This window comes from Esox lucius, chromosome 14 (assembly GCF_011004845.1).
Source record: "Esox lucius isolate fEsoLuc1 chromosome 14, fEsoLuc1.pri, whole genome shotgun sequence".
Lineage (NCBI taxonomy): Eukaryota > Metazoa > Chordata > Actinopteri > Esociformes > Esocidae > Esox > Esox lucius.
Window position 1 is genome coordinate 17,600,314 of NC_047582.1, and position 22,647 is coordinate 17,622,960.

At 39.5% G+C, this 22,647-nt stretch overlaps 1 protein-coding gene across 2 annotated transcripts in view; it reads left to right on the forward strand.

The window, feature by feature from the left end:
• Positions 1-22,647, forward strand: part of LOC105014997 (astrotactin-2) — a 410,989-nt gene that overhangs the window by 332,143 nt on the left and 56,199 nt on the right. For both annotated transcript variants that reach the window (XM_020053557.3, XM_034296748.1), the window contains exon 17: positions 9,820-10,082. In XM_020053557.3, the coding sequence (XP_019909116.1) occupies positions 9,820-10,082 (263 nt within the window). The remainder of the gene's footprint in view (positions 1-9,819; positions 10,083-22,647) is intronic.

Below are 22,647 nucleotides of genomic sequence, written 5' to 3' on the forward strand. Positions count from 1 at the left end.
CTATAATTGTGGTGCAGCCATGCCATATTAATGTCAGTGGCATTTAGTACACGAGTCATCTGTGCTTGCCTAAAGAACAGTCTACGTATATTCAGTCTGTTATGTCACCCAGAGCAATTCAAATAGAGACTATACACTTTAGACGAGTGCATGTGGCTAGTCACTTCAAACTACTGAGATGCATACTTCCCTCTTTCTGTCTAACCTCCTCATCCTCAGTGTGTATTTTATTGACATTTCCCCTGTGCTTGTATTTTCACAGAGAAAATGTATGAATAAACGAACCACAGAATGTATAGGCGATATGATCTGGATATGAGCCAGAGTTGTTAAAAATACCAGATTGCACATTAAAAGTCCTCAATAGAGATTTTATGTGGAATAATAACAATGCCAACACCAAAACTATCTGACAACATCTGCATGAAATTAGCACTGAGATAAGACACTATGTTGATGTTGCCAGGGCAACGATCATGACCAGAGGGTGGTAGCCTCTAAAGAATATACTGTCTCCACAAAGGCTCATTATTTAGAGGGGAGGGGGGAGATGGAGATGTTTGGGGGAGATCATTCCGCAAATAGTTTCACAGTCTGGCTTACAAACTGCCCAATTATAAAACACAACATATTCTCTACTAGTCTACCAAGGCATATTAAGCTACCTAATTATGCATTTGCTGTAGAATCCAGACAACATGTTTTATTAATCAGTTATAATCCTACTCCACACTTGTAATTAAAGCGTAACAGATTTGTGTCACATAATGTAGGTTGTCTGCCTTGAATCTCAGTGTATTCCATTAAACCTATTGGACTGGATCACAATTGAGACTGTATTCCATTTTTCACGCATCAATCACATACAAATGTTGGGATTAACGTAAACTGTCATAGGTTATGGTTATAGCCATATGGATGGAATTTAAGGTAAATGGAAGAGGGAAAGGTGTATTGTGGCTAGCTGTGATGTACACAGCCCTGCAGAGCCTGCTGTAAACCTGAGATAATCACAGGGCTTTATTGTTAAGGCAAAGTGACGACAGCTCCTTTCTGTGTCTGTGTTGACTCAAGGAGTGCGTGTAATTGGGCTCTTAGGACCACCGCCTGAGCCTGTTTACATAGGATGTGGAGGAGAATATCCCTCCCCTCCCCTTTCACTACTTCACACTCTCTCTCTGCTCTGCAGCTGGGCTGTGTGTACACCAGCCTATTATCAAGCTACACATACTACACTGTCAGATGACGTATATCTCACACATTGTATGTGTAGAATGGAATAGGGAATTTATTGACTGTCACACTTCTCTCTCTGTATTTTATATTTTCGTACACTATGGTGTTTGTCTCATTCTAGCTGATGTTAAACCTAAGAAGTGGTGATTCCCTTTCTGTGTGGTAGTGGGATTTTTATTTTTGTGGGCACAATTATCTCAGATTGCTGTCAATGACTATTCCTCTTATCCTGATAATTTGCACTTGTCTTCTATTTTTGATTTTTCACAACATGGTCCAGTGGAAACTATTTTCACAAATATTCCTGTAGCTTTAAATGTTTTTGTTTGAGCGATTCAAACTAGCACTGTCCTTGGCTGGGCTTTTTAAGATCTGTCAAGAAAGAAAGCAAGACCAGGGATCTTATGTGTGCTAATTAGGTTCACAAAGGAGTGAAATATTCTGCTGCTCAGTTTCAATGTATTGGCATGGATTGTATCAAATGAATAATTTCAAATATTTTTAATTACTTTTACAATAAAGAGGGTCCAAATTTCTCTACTTTGAAGTATGTCACCGGTGTTACTACAAGTGTTTGGCTTTTGGTTAGAGGGTTGAAAGCTAACACATCTGCATGCTATTGTGTGCATCACAGTAGTCCCCATCTCAGGCACTCCTTGGGGTTCTCCTTCCCCTGTTGATTCAGCTTTAGCTAGAAGTGTGAATATTAGTCTGTTGATTGCTCTGAAACTTGAGACAACAAGTAATCCTCGTAAACTCACACAATGAGACACTAAGGCTGGAATTCATTCACTGACATTTTTAGTTTTAAGTTTTAGCAGACACATACCTAGAATACTGAAGGCAAACTACACAATAACATTTTTATCTGCAGGTTCCTACTCGACAGTGCTAAAAAGAAATAATAAGTAAAATGGTTAACAATAGCAATTAGTACATAATCAGTTGAGCTAAAACCTGTTTCACACGATGATTTCCAGACCCAGTTCTCTGCATTTTGTTTGGGAATGAGGTTTAAGAGAACAATGGTGTTGAACTATAGTCAATTAACAGCATTCTCACATAGATACACTACCGTTCAAAGGTTTGGGGTCACTTTGAAATTTCTCTTTTTTAGAAAGAAAAGCAAAACCATGTTTCCATTCAAATAAGCCATAGCTTTACACTCTGCCCTGACCCACCTGGAAAAAACCAAGACCTATGTTCGAATGCTGTTTACTTTAGCTCCGCATTCAACACGTTCATCCCCTGTAGACTGGTCAACAAACTCCATGACCTAGGGATCAGCCTTTCTCTCTGTAACTGGACTTGGGACTTCCTAACCAACAGACCCCAATCTGTCACCTCCTCCACTGAAAACTGGTGTTCCACAAGGCTGCGTGCTAAGCCCCCTCCTGTACTCCCTCTTCACCCATGACTGCGTTCCTTTACACAGCTCCAACATCATTGTTGGGTTCACAGACGACACCATGGTGGTAGGCCTGATGAGTGACAATGACGAGTCAGCCTACAGGGAGGAGGTCATGCCTGGCGGCATGGTGCACTGACAACACCCTGGCTCTCAATGCAAAGAAAACCAAGGAGCTCATTGTTGATTACAGGAAATCTAAAGGCTGCAGTCACGCCCCAGTTCTCATCGATAGCACTCAGGTGGAGTGTGTGTCCAGCTTCAAATTCCTGGGTGTCCACATCTCAGAGGACCTTTCTTGGTCTCTCAACACCTTAGCCCTGTTCAAAGTGGCACGACAGCCCCTGTTCTTCAATGGCTGGAAGCTGAATAAGGCCCACCTGTCTTCCAAGATCCTTGTGAACTTCTACTGCTACACAATCAAGAGCATTCTGACCATCTGCGCCAAGTGTGCTTTGGTGGTTGTTCCGTAGCCAACCAAAATGTCCTGCAACGGGTGGTGAAAACCGCCCAACACATCATGGGTACCCAGCTCCCAGCCATTGTAGACCTCCAGTACAAGCAGTGTCTGCGTAGGGCGCATGAAATCCCCAGGGACCCCTCTCACTCATGCCACAATCTGCTTGCCCTCCTCCAATCAGGCAGGTTGTACAGGTCTCTCTGTTCTCGCTCTAGCAGGCTCAGGTTTCTTTCCATCTGTTGTAACCATGCTGAACTCTGTGACTTCCCATCACTAACTATGCCCACCCTTTTCACTACTGGACTATTTTTCAGTGGTGTCATTGCTATTCCTGTATTTCATTTGCACATGCCGACTTGCACATTAAACTTGCACCTTAACGCTGCCCTCACTGGACATTGCACATTTAGAACTGCCACTGTACTTGCGTTTTGTTACCCCCTCGCCTACCTCGGGAACCTCATTGCTGCTATCCCTGCATTTCAGCTGCACATGCTACCTTACTCCTTCAATTTGCCTTGATTGCACAGTCAGAATGCCATTGAGAATTGCCACAACTATTTACCTCACTTCTACATACATTACACTTAATTCCTGCAAATGTTCTGTAATTTTGTGAATTTTCCACTGCACATTTAGAATTGCCATTATGTCATGCCTTTGCATTAATTGCACCCTTATTCATTCCACTTGTATATACATATTCTTGGACTATTTTTCTGCACTCTATTTGCACTTCTGGTTAGACGCAAACTACATGGCCCTCTGCGTGCCACCAAAAATGCACTGATCCGCAGAGGCATGGACTCTACAAGAGCCCAGAAAGTGTCCTGTGGTATCTGGCACCAAGATATTAGCAGCAGATCCTTCCAGTCCTGTAAGTTGCGAGGTGGAGCCACTGTGGATCAGACGTGTTGATCCAGCACATCCCACATTTGCTCAGTTGGATTGGGATTTGGAGAATTTGGAGGCCAGAGCAACACCTTGAACTCTTCATCAAGTTTCTCAAACCATTCCTGAACAATGTGTGCAGTGTGTCAGGACGCATTATCCTGTAAAAAGAGGCCCCTGCCATCAGGGAATACCATTGCCATGAAGGGGTGTACCTGGTCTGCAACAATGTTTAGGTAGGTGGCAAGTGTCAAATTCACGTCCACATGAATGCCCGGACCCAGGGTTTCCCAGCAGAACATTGGCCAGAGCATTACACTCCGTCCACTGGCTTGTTGTCTTCCCACAGGGCATCCTTGTGCCACTACGCCACGGAGCTGCCCTTCTGCTGGGTGTCAGTATAGCCTCTTATACACTCACCTAAATGATTATTAGGAACATCATACTAATATTGTGTTTGACCCCCTTTCGCCTTCAGAACTGCCTTAATTCTACGTGGCATTAATTCAACAAGGTGCTGAAATTATTCTTTAGAAATGTTGGCCCATATTGATAGGATAACATTTTGCAGTTAATGGAGATTTGTGGGATGCACATCCAGGGCACGAAGCTCCCGTTCCACCAGATCCCAAAGATGCTCTATTGGGTTGAGATCTGGTGACTGTGGGGGCCATTTCAGTACAGTGAACTCATTGTCATGTTCAAGAAACCATTTTGAAATGATTTGAGCTTTGTGACATGGTGCATTATCCTGCTGGAAGTAGCCATCAGAGGATGGGTACATGGTGGTCATAAAGGGATGGACATGGTCAGAAACAATGCTCAGCTAGGCCGTGGCATTTAAACGATGCCCAATTGGCACTACGGGGCCTATAGTGTGCCAAGAAAACATCCTTCACACCATTACACCACCACCACCAGCCTGCACAGTGGTAACAAGGCGTGATGGATCCATGTTCTCATTCTGTTTATGCCAAATTCTGACTCTACCATCTGAATGTCTCAACAGAAATCGAGACTCATCAGACCAAGCAACATTCTTCCAGTCTTCAACTGTCCAATTTTGGTGAGCTCATGCAAATTGTAGCCTCTTTTTCCTTTTTGTAGTGGAGATGAGTGGTACCCGGTGGGGTCTTCTGCTGTTGTAGCCCATCCGCCTCAAGGTTGTGCGTGTTGTGGCTTCACTAATGCTTTGCTGCATACCTCGGTTGTAACGAGTGGTTATTTCAGTCAAAGTTGCTCTTCTATCAGCTTGAATCAGTCGGCCCATCCTCCTCTGACCTCTAGCATCAACAAGGCATTTTCGCCCACAGGACTGCCGCATACTGGATGTTTTTCCCTTTTCACACCATTCTTTGTAAACCCTAAAAATGGTTGTGCGTGAAAATCCCAGTCACTGAGCAGATTGTGAAATACTCAGACCGGCCAGTCTGGCACCAACAACCATGCCACGCTCAAAATTGCTTAAATCACCTTTCTTTCCCATTCTGACATTCAGTTTGGAGTTCAGGAGATTGTCTTGACCAGGACCACACCCCTAAATGCATTGAAGCAACTGCCATGTGATTGGTTGATTAGATAATTGCATTAATGAGAAATGTAACAGGTGTTCCTAATAATCCTTTAGGTGAGTGTATAGTCTCTAAATCCTTTTTAGCCGCTGGCTGTTTTAATTGTCCATTTGTAAATGACATTGATACAGTTAAACTGACTAACGTTTCTTAGTAAGTTTACCTCCACCACAAATTGCGACTATGCATTGTGTTTCCCACTGGCCGTTTTAACAGTGTATTAGCCAGTAATAATATCTACTAACTTACCGGAATAGTCATAAGAACTGAGCAATTGCTAGCGAGTCTGCCAAAGCTATTTAATTTTATGGCATAAGGACATATTTTTTTCTTTCATGGCAAAACAACATACTTTTTTCTTTCATTTGTGAATTACATTTATACAATAAATATCAATAAAGGTGATGATAACTACATTTTTCATCAAGTGAAAAGATGATAGAATCGTGGAATCTACCATAAATAATAAATGTTGTTGTTCTCAATAGATTCAAATGTAGGTCTTGCACATGAGAGGCATTGTCTTTAACCACTACACCATAGCATTACATGTTTCAGGAGTCGCTAGACTCCATTGAGGATTGTGTTAAACTGACTAACATTTCTTATTAAGTTTACCTCCACCACAAATAGCATCATGCCACGTCATGAAGCTATACATTTGCCACTATACGTTTGCAGAGTGTTGGTATAGCATTTCGACATTAGATCATTTTGTCATTGATTGACATCACGCCAAGTTTGAATATTTCGCTAGACCCCATTAGCATTGTTTTAAACTGAGTAACATTTCTTATTAAGTTTACCTCCATCACAAATAGCATCTATGAACTGTATTGCTTTTGCTACTGGCCGTTTTAACAGCTTATTAGCCAGTAATAGGCTTACTTGTATGCACTAACTTCCTAGGAATAATCATAAGAATTGAGCAATTGCTAGCAAGACTGAAGATGAACTATTCCATGCCAGAAACAGTCGTAATATAAACGTATATAGTTTCAGGTATCGGTTTTAGCCTGCAAAGTTTTGGTCTATACGTAAAAATTCATAATGCTTACTTCGCTTCAGCAAGATACAGACTCGGGACCTATAGCTCACAAGTCCGCTTCGCTAACCACTACGCTAACCACTCAGTCAGTCACTCAGTCAATCACTCAGTAAGAGACATTCATTCTTCTCAGCCGGCTCCGCTTACGCGGTCCGGCAAAAATAAGCTGTTTCACCTTTTGCTTGCTTGGTTTCACTGCCAGTAATCCACACAAGTACCTAGAACAGATGTACTTGTGTACCTCTCTTGTTTAACATCAAAAATCGCTTGAAGTGTTGGACTGTGTGTCATGAAACCCTGCTGTCTCACTCAGGATGAGCAGTATAGTGTGAGGACAATGAAACATATTGCTGTCTCCCAACTAATGCACTTGATATAATTTTTGTTCCTATAATTCAAATCAAAAAGTGACACCTTATATTCTAGATTCATTACACATACATTGAAAAATTTCAAGCCTTTTCTGTTTCAATCTTGATGATTATGGCTTACAGCTCATGGAAATTTTAAATCCACTACCTCAAAATATTAGAATTCAATATTAATAATACAGAAATGTGTTATTAATACACCTGCAAAGGTTTCCTAAGTATGTTAATTCATGCACTCAGTACTTGGTTGGGGCTACTTTTTCACAAATTATTGCATCAGTGCAGCGTGGCATGGAGGAAATCAGCCTGTGGCACTGCTGAGGTGTAATGGAAGCCCAGGTTGCTTTGATAGCAGCCTTCAGCTCGTCTGTGTTGTTGGGTCTGTTGTATCTCATTTTCTTCTTGACAACACCCCGTATATTTTCTATCGGGTTCAGGTTTGACGAGTTTGCTGGCCAATCAAGCACAGTTATGCCATGAGCAGCAAACCAGTTATAAGTCGTTTTGGCACTGTGGTCAGGTGCCAAGTCCTGCTGTAAAAGGAAATCAGCATCTCCATAAAGCTTGTCAGCAGATGGTAGCATGATGTGCTCTAAAATCACCTGGTAGATGGCTGCATTGACACTGGACTTGATAAAACACCAACACCAGCAGATGACAAGGCACCCCAAATCATCACTTCAAGGAACTTGGATTATGTGCCTTTCCACTCTTCCTCCAGACTCTGGGACCTTGATTTCCAAATGAAATGCAAAATTTATTTTCATATGAAGAGAGGACTTTGGACAACGGTCCAGTTTTTTTTCTCCTTCGCCCAGGTAAGATGCTTCTGACATTGTCTCTGGTTCAAGAGTGGCTTGACACTAGGAATGCGACACTTGTAGCCCATTTCCTGGACACGTCTGTGTGTGGTGGCTCTTGATGCACTGACTCCAGCCTCAGTCCACTCCATGTGAATCTCCCCCAAGTTCTTGAATCGGCTTTGCTTGACAATCCTCTCAAGGCTGCGGTGATCTCTGTTGCTTGTGCACCTTTTCCTACCACACTTTTCCCTTCCAGTCAACTTTCCATGAATATGCTTTGATACAGCGCTCTGCGAACAGCCAGCCCTTTCAGCAATGACCTTCTGTGGCTTACCCTCCTCATGGAGGGTGTCAATGAGCGTCTTCTGGCCAACTATCAAGTCAGCAGTCTTCCCTATGATTGTGGTTTTGTGTACTGAACCAGAATGGGAGATTGAAGGCTAAGGGAGTTAATTCGCTGATTAGAGCTCTTCTCAGGTCAACATTTCTGTATTGTAAGTTTTTTATTCTGATGTTTTGAGATACTGGATTTTTGATTTCCATGAGCTGTAAGCCGTAATCATCAAGTTTGAAAGAAAAAAGCCTTGAAATGTTTCACTTCGCTAGTTTACACTGTAATTTAAATTAAGTTATTTAAATCAACATTTTCAAATATTACCCAGATTGCTGCTCTATCAATAGTACTACCCTCATTGCTGTTAGTTTACAATACTCTTTTTGTTCTAAACTGCTGCTAGTGTACAGTGTTATGTGTATTGTTCCTATTTTATTATTACTTTCTCTTCTTAAGCTATATTTTTGCTTATATACTTTTCTTCTTAACTTGCACTGCGTAGTGGTTGGGTGCCATGTCACAATACTTATGGATGATACTCTGTTGTTCAGTGCATTTGGCAAATAAACCATGAAACTTGTGTAATGAATCTAGAATATATCAAGGTGTCACTTTTTTATTTGAATGTCGGAAAGAAGTGAACCTTTTCACAATATCATTTTTCTTGATTGAGGCACCATCAATCTAGTTGATGGCCACTCTGACTATGGTAGTGTCAGACCCTCGCTAAGTTACATCAGGGAAAAATATAATGCCTGACCTGCACCCTCTCATGGTGAGATTACACAAGTTAGGCTCCTGTCTGTCACTTTTCAGCAGGTCAGGCTTGTTTTTTCCCCCATGTGTGAGTCACAGAAAGAGAGCCATAAATCTACAAACTCAATTCCCTATGACACAGGCAGAACAACACTTTCAATAACTTGACGCTTATACATCTTTCTAGATAATTTACTAACTTCACAAACTGATATGGTCATGCATTTGTAGCTCAAAGGGTTCTGTAGTGACAGTAGTTTTTTTTACTTATTTAGTTTGAGTTTGTCCGTTGATGAATTCTGATTATAGATTAAATAACAAACACAATATTGTAACATATACTTAATTTATTTGTAATTTATAGCCAAACATTAGGGGTTATTTTGTGAGAACCCAAACATTTTATATTTTAAAGTTGTCTGTTGTTAAACTTTTTTAAGATGTGACTTAAATAAGTGATTGAAACTGGGCACTATTGCTTTGCATGCTTATTAATAAGCATAAACATAGTCAAAACCACGTCTGTTTAATGGAGTCTAAACTTAAAATATATATTTATTGTTTGTTTGTTTTTTGGCAAAGCTCTCATGTCAATGTTTTTGTTTACTATTTCTTTAGCCAACTGGTGTCAGTTTTGGAAAACAGACAGTAATCAATACAGTTGCATAGTTGCCAATTACTTTGTTTGTTTTTTGACATTCATGGAAATAATCGACACATATATTAAAAAAATATATTGTATTAATTTGTATTTTTATAAATGACTAGTTTGCCATAGATTACCTGGTACTTATCAAAAATAAGGGTAAGTAAATTCTGTAAACCTACTGTTAACTTTGCAAACTTACTCCCACCCACTTCACAGGTGGGATATGGATATTTTTTCCATTACCGTGATAATTGCTCTCTCTCTTTCCCCCATTTTCTTGTCTCCATCTCAGAGGTGACAGACCAGGGCAGCAGGCGGGAGCTCAAGTCAATGCCCTTCATCAGCTACCTGTCTGGGCTGCTGAAGACTCAGCTGCTTACAGAAGACCTGGTGAATGGCGTGGAGATCCGCTGTGAGGAGAAGGGTAGTTGCCCCTTAGCCTGCCATCTTTGCCGCCAGACGGGTCGCGAGCAGCCCATACCCACCCCTGTCTTGCTGGAGGTCACCCGCATTGTGCCCCTATACAGCCTGGTGCCGGACAACATCACCAAGGAGGTGAGGAGATATTGATGGAGGAGAAGATGGGTAATAGGTTATAGTCTGATGCAGAAGACACTTCTCAAAAGCAATATTGGAAAGATAGGAGTTAGTGGAAGGTCACCTTCCTCAGTGAGATTTTTAATGTTTTAATGTTATTATTAACTTCTATTTTAGGGTTAGACTAATTCAGAAAAATAATCCATAAGAGGTATGGACAAAATTGCAGCACACAATGTTCACAGATATAGGATTACGTCATAAAATAACTGAGGAGGGCGAGAGGGATGGCAGTGGAGGGAAAGAAGCTTTAAAGCCTAAAAGGGTCCTTGAAAATGGTGTACTATCTCATGCTGATTTGGCCCCATGTAATCAAAATGACTTGCTTTCAAACTTTCATGGCTACCCAAGGTATGAATCGACTTATAGATTGTGCACATATAAACAATATGTTACACTTCCAACCTAAAAGGGAAGGTTTAAAAAAAATATAGTGTTAAGCCCATCTGTAACTTGACATAATAATTATTGACTGTAGATGTAGTTACCAAAAATCCCCTTAGGTGGAGTAAGAGGGTTGACTTTCACTATTCAAAAGATACACACATAGAGAATGAAAGAAGGTGATGTCATGATTTTCTCCCCTTGTAGGGATAATGGTAGTCTGCATGCATGCGTGTGTGATTGTGTATAATTTGATGGATTACAGTTCTCTCAGACTCGCAGACTTAACTGTATTGTTTTCTTACGACTGTGTTGTTGTTTTAGGGTTTTTTTCCTTGAGAAGAGCCATTGGTTATTACTGTAGATACTGGAAGTCACGGTTGGAATCTCATCCCTAAGGTGATTTAGCTGAGGGTCTGGCTCCGCTTGACATTTAGTTTACCACATCTTCCCTTGTCTGGGCTCAATCTGAGCAGAGGAAGATGCAATTAGAGGTACACTGTGTAGTGTGTATAGTATTTGTGTTTGTCTCTCTCTACATGTGTCTGTGTGTGTATACTGTATAAGTGAGAGGATAGGGCCATGTAAAATATGCTCTAGACACACACACACACACAATGACAATGACCCCAGCCTTTACATGGCACCCATAAAAAAGTGCCTCTCAGGAACAAAGAAAAGAAGCACAATCAGTAATAGATGGCCCCTAGTGGGTCCCGTTGATACATTTCTTTTTTTTATACAGCAGTGTCCTCTTCTTCACTCATCCTCACCAGTGCCCAAAAAACACAGGGGAAGAGGAGGGCAGACTGCAATCGTTTGCTGTAAAGGGTTGCCCATGTTAGTAGTAGGATTATTAGTTTTTTATTGATGCCATTGACCATACAGGGATGAGCCAATGCTGCTCCTGGCCGCCACTCTAAAACACTCCTGCTTCTGTTTAGCATAGCAGACACAATGGCATGGCCTTGCATCTGTACTGCACAATAGGGGCAGTTCTCTGATTCAGACCATGGCCACGAATAAATCTGTGATCTGAATTAAGATGGGTTCTTGTTGGAATAAAAACAAAAAAGAGATGGAATCAGGGTTGTATATTGTGAAATGAAATGGAAATGATGTTGCCCCTACACATTTGCTTGTGTTTATAACTGTATCTCCAGCTATGTACAACTACCTTAGGCTTTCATTGTTTAGCTGCTGTCTAGCCAATACTACACGTTTGCACTTCTAGCCTTCTCCCTGCTGTCTGCCTGTGACAGTGATTGTCATGGCATGTCTATCTGCCTGTCTTAAAGGCTGAAAGACATTGTATTGCTACATGTATCTTGAAAGATACAGCTGCCTGCTTCTTTGAAAACAGCAATAAAAATGGAGCAAAGGATTAAATCAGCACAATCGGTTGTTGGGGGGCTTCTAATGTGAGATCATGTTTTTATTGTGGTATTAACACAGAATTTACTGCCCCCCTCATCACCTCAACAACTCAGTTCCAGGAAAATAGTTTCCAAAAAAATTGAAGTTACTCTCTGACTCTCTGTCCAATGTTATGATTACAACAGGGCTAGTTTAAGGATTTGGCAAAGAGGAAGTATTAAAAAAACAACAACGTCCTTTAAAGTGGTTTTGCATGGTATGTTATGTACAAGGTTTATCTCCCAGTAGGATTATGACAGAGACCTCTAACCATCTCTTAGGAAGTGTTGAGTCAGGCCTGTTATGAATGAATACTTTTACCCACAGATTCTACCTCACACTGAGACTATACCATACCTTTACAGAGCGTAATAACAAGCATTTAGCTATTCCCCCCCTAGGAGAAATGCCTGCCTGACCCTCTCAGTGACAGAGCCCAAGGATAAATAAATAAACGAATGCCAGTATATGTTGCCAGCAATCCAGCGTCATGCATAGCTCTGATTTAATTATGGTAGGCCTTTTGAACAGATTGGTCATGAGGCTAATGAATCAGAATGCTTTATATCGTGCTGAGTGCCACCCCCACACCCTAGTCACACTCATGCCATTGACCCAGGTCCACCATTCTGCTTTTGTTAATTGTATTTCTAGGTGCAGTTTTAACTCGGGCAACCTCTTTAAACGTGTTCATCTTATAACTTATAGAGAATTAATCAGTTTAGAAGATCTCATAACAATATCTTTTTGGGCCGATGAGTTTTGGTAAGTGAGTGAATGGAAAGTAAAATTGCCCAGTGGCAACTGTTTACCCTGAAATGAACAAAAGCTGCATCCTTATTTGATAAACTGTAATCTTGTTTTAGGAAAGGTGATAAGCATTACTAATGACACATTAACATTGTCATCAGAAAATATTTTTAGCCAACAAGAAATTACACTAATTTGTTCAAGAATGGTCTGGAAACCCACAACACTGAATTGTTGGATCTGTTGCCTGTGAATCAGTTGGAGCCCGTCAACAAAGGGTTAGGGTTAGATAAACAATGAACATAGTTTATCAGCTTACACTGAAAAGAATCAGACGAATCAAACCGTTTATTTTGTGGAAATATTTTGAAGAGAAAAACAACAGTCATTAACAGATAATTATTGTATTAAAATCAGAAAAGGAACCAGGGAAGCCTAGTTCAGCTGGCCCGCATTTAAAAGTGATAACTGTTGTTGCCCTCACTGGACTCGAACCCGTGAGAGGCAGTGTCCTTAACCACTACGCCTCAGTGCTATACGTTTGCCCAGTGTCGAAATAGCATCTCGACATTACATAATTTTGTCACGCATTAATATCATGCCATGTTTGAATATTTCACTTGACACCATTATGCATTGTGTTAAAGTGACTAATGTTTCTTATTATGTTTACCTCCACCACAAATAGTATCTCTAAAATGTACAGCTTTTGCTACTAGCCGTTTTAAAAGCGTATTAGCCAGTAATAGGCTTACTAGTATCTACTAACTTACTACTTGGAATTGTCATAAGAATTGAGCAATTGCTAGCGAGACTGAAGATGTACTTTACACTGCCAAAGCTATTACATTTCATCGCACAAAAATGTTTGTTTTTCTTTCATTCGTGGATGACATTGATACAATAACTATCAATATACAGTGGGGAGAACAAGTATTTGATACACTGCCGATTTTGCAGGTTTTCCCACTTACAAAGCATGTAGAAGTCTATCATTTTTATCATAGGTACTCTTCAACTGTGAGTGAAGGAATCAAAAAACAAAATCCAGAAAATCGCATTGTGGAAGACCTAGCCACGACCCATCTTCAATGCTCTTACTGAGGGAAGTAGGAGGTTGTTGGCCAAGATTTGAAAATCTAAGATTTGGACTTCAGATTATTAGATGATCCTAGTAAATCTCTTCGTATTGGTGTCCTTCAGTAATGGTGTCTTTGCAGCAATTTGACCATGAACGCCTGATTCACACAGTCCCGTCAATCGTGAACAGTTGATGTTCAGGTGTGTCTGTTAATTGAACTCAAGTATTTATTTTGGACTACTATCGGAGGCACAGTTAATAGCCAATTTCTGAGGCTGGTAACTCTAACTTATTCTGGGCTAACCCTGGGTGTTTTTTTACTGTGGCGGTCCTCATGAGAGCCAAGGTTTGACTGACCTTCATTCCTTAAAATATTGAAGTACTGTTGGTTCTATTTGATTATTTCAGCTGCTCTTGAGAAATACATTTCACAAATTATATTTCAACTAGGCACATTTGTTAACTAAAATGCATTACAGGTGACTTCCTCGTGAAGCTGGTTGAGAAAATGCAAAAATTGTGATTAAGGCAAAGGTTGGCTACTTTGAAGAATTTGCAATATAAAATGTATTTTCATCTGTTTTTTGGTTGCTACATCATTACATATGTGTTATAAAACTACAGAAATATCCTTGAGCGAGTAGATGTGTCCAAACATTTGTATCTGTATCTGCATAATGAGAAGTATGTGAGACCTGAACATTATTCAAACACACTATGGTCAGAGTACACACATTTTAAAAAGGACTTAAAATACAGTTTGAAGTTAAGTGTACTTGCATACTGGATCTTTATTGAGTAAACATAGGAGTAGTATACTTTTCTAATCTATCATTGTTAAAAAATTATGTATTTCTATGTACAGTATGGCCTAATTTCAAAGAAAATGGATAGGACTACAGAATTGCTGTTTGGTTTGGCTATTGACTGCTGAACTGTGGAAATGAGAATGAAGGATAACAGACGTGAAGTGTTATGAGCTAATTACCATTTGCAAAGATCCAGGTACTTTCAGAACTGTCTCTTGACAGCTGGTTTAAGCCTCTTTAGATCACAACTTCTCAATACTGGACCCTTATCATTACAAATATTTCAACTTGTATGGACACAATATGAGACAGACCTGTTTACACAAGTGCACATCTGCTTGAAAGGTACACATCTGCTTGAAATAAATCAGACACATGGTTTGATTATTACTGTCCATCCGTCCTAATCCCAAATCAGTTTATTAAGTTTGAGTATTTTTGCCAAATAATACCTGTCTGTAGAATTTAACAAGGAAGTAGGGCTCCCGTCAGAATGTAGTCTTTAAAAAGCCAGAGAAATTGATTTGACCTCGCTGTCCTGCAATGTCATACATGGCAGGAACATTTTTGAGAAATGTCTAATGACCCTATTGAACAAGGACAGCCAAATCCACCCACCAGCAATCAGCAAAACAAGAAAGCCTCAGTAATTTCAATAACTGAAATGTTTTGATCACAGATATTTTCCTCATTGGTTGAAATCCCAAAATAAAGAAATATTCAGATGTGATGAGAGATTATGTGTGAAACACCTGCAGTCACTTTCTAGGGAGACTGGAAAAAAACAGTGTCTAATGGTAGATTTTTTTCTTCAAGGTCGGTAGAATGTAAATAAAAATGATTTACAGCTGTAATGGCTAGAAAACATATGCAATTAATACAGTCACCCAGTTATTTCTTATTTCTTAATTATTTTAGAAAATGTCTATAATTTATTTATCCCTTTTAAAACGTGAAGTAGGTAACACATATAAAGCAGCTTAAAATGAAGCTTGCGTAAGGGGTGTAAAGACATTTAATAGTGATTGTATAGCTTTTGCTTTCCTATTGAATCAGAAACTACAGTTACTGTTTAACCCGATCAAAGTTAGTTAGCTGACTCAATAATACAGTTATAGGCCTGTTTTTAGAACCCTAGTGACCCAGCAACCATCAATCCTTCTGATAACTTTTATGTTTGTGTACCTTATTTCCTGGAAGTCCTCAGTTTGATTCAGTTCTTAGAAAGTGATGTAGATGAAAAAGCAGATGTAGAGGTTCAATCTTTTTTTTACAGTATGCATCTGGCTGACTGAGTGTAATCCTTGTCACCTACGCTGCATTGCACCGCCATCAAGCGTTATCCTGCTATTCTGCTCTTTGGACTCACCACCCTGTATCCACCAATAAATCAATAGTGTGGGCCAGCTGGCCAGTGTTTTCACATATTAGCCAGAGAAGATGGACAGTAATGTGGCAGGCGTAGATTAGCCAAACAGATTAATACAATAGGAGGTCACTATGATCCCCTGCTCTTCTTGTAAGTGATGGTGGCTTTCTGCGTAAGCCACACCAGGGTGCCACGCTGTCTGCAGTCTAGTGTGATGTCAGGGATCTGGAGGCGTAGGCAGCACAGGCAGAACACTACTAATAGGGCCAGCCGGCAGATATATAGCACACTGGTCAGAGTGGAAATTAGTGTGCAGAATTGAGTTGAATCTAATGAGCGTTCATGGTAAAGAGTGTGGAACTGTGGAGTGAAATAAATAACCCTGATTCTCTGAAAATATACACACTGTATGTAGTAAATGTTTGCTTAACCAGGACACTAATACAATACAAACCAGTGTATTGAAATAAACAATGTTTTACTGTCAACCTTAGTCAGCTTTACCCGATTTACCTTTCCCTAACGCAGGCGGTGCGAAACTCCCAGTCACCGCCAGTTATGACAGAATCTCAGTCCTGGTGCCATATGAAGACCTTAAGGGTCTGCCAAACATACCTCCTTGCCAGTCTAAATAAAATATTGAAATAATGATAATTTATTTAACCAAGACATAAACAATGATGCATCACTCTTTTGCTGTTCAGCTGCTGCTGCTGTTGTTCGTTATGCTATTTCTTCTAAACACAATGTTATAGTTACTGTATTTTATTTGGTACTGTATTTGTGTTGTGACAAATCATCTACAGTAGAAGCGCTCTGGTCGTGCATGCCCAAAATACTCCCGCTGAGCTATCTCTTCACCTGGGGCCTATCCTGCTCATCTAAGGGTTTCCTTCCCATGATTTCTGCACCCAGTAGCCAGTGGGCATCTACACTGTGACAATTGTTTTTAGCCCCAGTTTTGTGTTGTTGATTTATAATGGGTCTATTTTTGCAACTCGTTTGAATTATTTTCTTGCAGGCTTTCTTTGTTCTATACCCATTTGTAACAGACATTCTATTGCTCCCGTTGTCAGGGAATGTAAATCCAAACCCACACCTTTTGACTATGGATGAACTTCTGACTAAAATGACTTCAGAAATTGAGCAGGGGTTGGATTTTTCCACATACACTTTCTCAAACTAGACACTTTAATGTATTGGTCCTCTTGCTCAGCTGTGCACTGGGTCTTCCCACTCCTTTTTCTATTCTGTATAGGTCTTTGAAGGGAGTAGTATACAGCGTTGTATGAGATCTTCAATTTCTTGTATGGGATAGTCTTCATTTCTCAGAACAGGAATAGCCTGACTAGTTTCAGAAGAAAGTTTTTTGTTTCTGATCATTTTGAGGCTGTAATCAAACCCACAAATGCTCTGGATACTCAATTAGTCTGCAGGTCAGTTTTATTGCTTTTTTATTCAGCACAACAATTTTTATCAATGTTAACATAATTGCAAAAGGATTTTCTAATGATCAGTTAGACTTTTAAAATTATGAACATGGATTACCAAGCACTGTGCCATTGGAACACAAGACAGACTCTACAATATAAAGTGGAATTGCTAAATGCATTTAATGATCCCTTTGCTAAAGCTTGGCATCTATATGATAATCAACCCATGTCTCTGTTCCTGATGACTCTGTTCAATTATATCTATTGACCATCTCTTTAACTTTGCAGAGATGGTGCAATCCAACATTTTAAAGGCCCTTAATTAAATTGATATTATTAGGAAAGTAGCTGGCCTGAATGAATTTCATCTGTATCTTCCGAAAATAAGAGCAGACATAATCGCTGCCAGATCTTCAATTTGTCATTGTTAAGCAACATAATTCCAAAAACACTGGAAAGCTATATACATCACGCCTCCACATAAGGGTGGAGATCCATCACAATTAGATAATTACTTTCCTATATCAGAACTTTCTGTGCTTGCTATAGGTCAAGTGAACCTGGTGAATACCCAGCTGAAAGTCTTTCTAATATTTGTATTGAGTAGTACTTTATATTGAGAGTCCAAAAGTGTTCCTGTAGATGCCTTACTCTATTTATTGCTCTATCAAAAGCCTTTAATACTGTTCACCATGTTCCGCTGTTGCATAAGTTGAGGACAGTTGGCTTACATACCAAAGTCATGGGCTGGTGCGGAAATCTGTGTATACCTGTCTGTTACAGTAGAACTCATTGTGTGGCACAGCAGGGCAAGTTGTAACATTTTGACAAAGGAGGAATGTTACCTTAAGTAGAAGTTTCTGGGCCTGTCCTTTTTAACATTATGCATAATGGTAGTGATGTAAAATCTGCCCAATGTCCATTTGATTGCTGATGACAAAATTGTTTCCTTAAATAAACAGTTAAAGGCAGACAAACAATGGTACATATTTTTGCACAAACAGTGTTACATCTAGTGTTTACTTATCTGTTCACCTTTCTAATAAGTTAATCACAAACATGTAGTCTTTTTTCCCAGCTGTGGTAAAACTTGATTCTGAACTGTTTTTATTCATTGACTTCTTAGAATAAATTATTCCAAGAAGTAAATGAATGAATTGACCATTAACTTAATAAATCAATGGAGTATACAATTACATTACAGGTATCAAAGAGAGCAGTCCTCCAGAGATTTGAGGTGGCAAGTCCAAGGAGACATGCTGAGAGGCAGAGAAAAAAGCCAGAAGAGAGCATTTGTACTGTATCTCTCGGTTATAGCCCAAAATTAGGATTTGGGGTATGTTTTACAATTGTAGGATTTATACAACCACTACTGGCCAAGTGTGTTATCAGTGGACACATTCCAATCTGTGCCTTGCTTGCGGCACCTGGTAATGTCTGTTTAAACATCTACCTAAACAACAACAATTCATTACATTTGGTCTAGGAGAAATAAACAAAGAGACGTATGTAAAAAAACAGCAGCAACAAATAGTATTGCATTATATAAGGCACATACAGTGGATTGTAGGATATACAGTTGTGCTCAAAAGTTTGCGTACCCTTGGAGAATTTATAATATATGTACCATTTGTAAAGAAAACATGAGTGAGCAGGCAAAACACGTCTTTTATTTCTTTATTTCACATTCAACTGTAGGTCATAACAAAATGGCACTATCATAAAACTAAACATGGCAACAAAGAAAAAAATTAACTGACCCCGGTTCAAAAGTCTGCAAACCCTTAGTTCTTAATACTGTGTATTGCCCCCTTTAGCATCAATGACAGCATGCAGTCTTTTGATATAGTTGTCTATGAGGCCCCAAATTCTTGCAGGGGGTATAGCTGCCCATTCGTCTTGGCAAAATGCCTCCAGGTTATGCAAAGTCTTTGGTCGTTTTGCATGAACCGCGTGTTTGAGATCTCCCCTGAGTGGCTCGATGATATTAAGGTCAGGGGACTGTGATGGCCACTCCAGAACCTTCACCTTTTTCTGCTGTAACCACTGGAGGGTCAACTTGGCCTTGTGCTTAGGGTCATTGTCGTGCTGGAAAGTCCAAGTGTAGCTTTTGTGCTGATAAATGCAAATTGTCTGCCCGTATTTTCTGATAACATGCTGCATTCATCTTGCCATCAGTTTTCACAAGATTCCCTGTGCCTTTAGAGCACACACACCCCCAAAACATCAGTGAGCCACAACCATGATTCACAGTGGGGATGGTATTCTGTTCACTATAAACCTTGTTGACCCCTCTCCAAACATAGCACTTATGGTTGTGACCATAAAGCTCTGTTTTGATCTTGTCACTCCAAATTACAGTGTGCTAGAAGCTGAGGCTTGTCATGGTGTTGTTGGGCATATTGTAAACAGCTTTTTTGTGGCATTGGCGCAGTAAAGGCTTCTTTTTGGCAGCTCGACCATGTAGCTCGTTTTTGTTCAAGTATCGTTGTATTGTGCTCCTTGAAACAACCACACCATCTTTTTCCAGAGCAGTCTGTATTTCCCCTGATGTTACCTGTGGGTTTTATTTGTATCCTGAACAATTCTTCTGTCAGTTTTGGCTGAAATCTTTCTTGGTCTACCTGACCTTGGCTTGGTATCAAGAGATCCATGAATTTTCCACTTCTTAATAAGTGATTGAACAGTACTGACTCACCTTTAATTGCCATTTTCACCTGTGTGTGTCACCTTGTATGTCTGTCTCATTCAAGGGTAGGTAAATGTTTGATCAGGGCCATTTGGGTGATTTCGGTTATGATATAAAAAGGAGCTAAACAACTATGTAATAATAAATGTTTTCATATGATCACTATCCTAAAATAAAACTATCCTTTCATGATCAGTCATATTTTCCCAATCAATGTCATAATTCCACAATTCCGGCCAGGATATGCATACTTATGAGCACAACTATACTCTGATGAGCCTAAACATTACATTACATTTGAAGCGAATATGACTGAACTACTCCTTTCACCAACCTATCTGCTCTAAATACGTTGTACCCATCATTTTTTCTTAGATAACCGAGTTTCAGATAAAATAAAGAGATTATTTTGAAATACCCAAAAAAAGCCCAGGTCTCAGTCTTATCGAATTACTATAGGGAGACAAGAAACGGGTTGTTCATGCAAAAAAAAACTCAGACCTGACACAACATAACAGAACTTGAGCAGTACAAAATAAAATACTGACCAACAAGATACATTAAATAATAAGGAACTTAAATAGGGATGGAGATCAGGAACACAGATGAGGGCAATAACAACAATGAACAGGTGTCCTTGCACTGTTTCTGGACGTGACATTCTTTCAATGTGATCTGTTAATTTGAGTTACTTTTATCGGTCCAGTGTTGAAGTGAGGATTGCCTATCCATATGTCCAAATAATATGTAAAAAAAGCTTTATAAAATAAATGTGATTGATTAATAAGGAGACAAGGAGTACAGTCAGGGGAGAAGAGTAAGGAGAGAGACCTTATGGAGACTACGATAAGTCAAAGGGACAGAACAGAGAAGGACCAGAAAGAGTGACAACTATTATGTACTTTTTTCTCCCTACAGAAAAGACTTACTGGAATTCCTGTCCAGAACCCGGAAGTTCCGCCAGTAACAATTAACTTCTCTTCTAAAATTATTTGTTTGTTTAGCCTAACCATTTCAGTACTGTGTACATTTGATCAATGTTATTGTTTTTTTCACCAAGTGGAATCTTAGTGAAAAATTTTAGGTGATGTAAATAAATGCATTGTTAAAATGTTGCAGAAGTAATAATAACAAATTAGACTGCCACAACAAATAAACATTTATTTATTAATGTTTTTTTCCCCTCCATAATTATAAGACAAATGTGGTATACTATATGGAACAAAATATTAGTAATATTAAAATGTTATTTCTAGTGACTTGCTGGATGCTTTTGGGTGGACCATTTTGAGGTGTCACAAAACGTCTATAGCGTTATTGAAAAATACACAATGTTTAGGGCAGAGAAAATACTGGAAAGATAGGTGGTTGGCAGGTCAAAACGCAAATGTGTGGTTAGTGGCACACATCGCAGATCAACCCTATGCCACAATTTTGTCATAAGGCCATTACAGTAGGGGGCTCCATTATTCTGGCTAAGAAAATAGAAATTTTGGAATACAGTCCAACTCCCTTAAGTGCAACACCTGAAGTGCAAGGCAGTAGGGTGTCACTTCCTCCCCAGCCATGGAAAAGTGTCAACAGGTTATATGGATCTATCAGTGTTCTGGGAAGAGCAACATCTACTGTTAATCAATACAGGATAGTGTGTCATCCTATTATCCACTGCCGTGCATGACTCAACTAACAGATGCCAGGAAGTAGTTTCTCTCTGGTTTTTAGCAGTGTGCAGAATTGTGCCAGGGCAAGTCTAAAAGGGATTTTCCTGTATCTGTGTGTTTGTATCTAGCTGTGGTTAGCAAATATATATATTTTAAATGTTTACATTTACCTTTCCAATCCCTTTCAAAGACAGTTAGTTACTTTCTGTTTGCCTAGTTGAGATTGTATTCCAACATGTACAGTCATGCACTTGATTACATGTACTGATTACAGAATTACTGCAAATGTTTGGAGGTAAGTTTAATAGACAATTTTGACACTTTCTGGAAGCAAAGGCAGATGGTATTTACCCAAATAATCTGGGTGCCTGTATTCACAAGACAGCCTTAATGAAATGACTGGCCAAACCAACCTCAGCTAGGGTAACCACTGACTATCACTTGCAGTCCCAATGCTGGGTAGGTTACTTTTTAAATGTAATCCGTTTTAGGTACAAGTTACCTGTCCACATTTGTTATCAGTAAAGTAACTTTTTGATTACTCAAACTCAGTAACGTAATTCAATTACTTTGAATTACTTTTAGTATACCTTCATAATAAGAGGCATTAAAAAACAAATTGGAATAGCCTATAACCAATTGAACACCTTTTGCGGGATCAATCAATGTTAGAGTTTACATAGCTGTGCAAAAATGGAATTAGCGTTTTTCCTTATGGGTTATGTAGAGTGCCTTTGGAAAGGATTTCTAAACCATTGCTTTCTACTTCAATATGATTGGGCTACATCTCTACATTACATGCTGAAGGTCTGTCAGATATTCAATCATTCAAATTAATCCAGTAACCCTTGATCTTCCAGAATCTGATTATTAATCTGAACATAACCCAAAATGTGTTAGCTTATTCGGTTATTTCTGTTTTATTCATGTT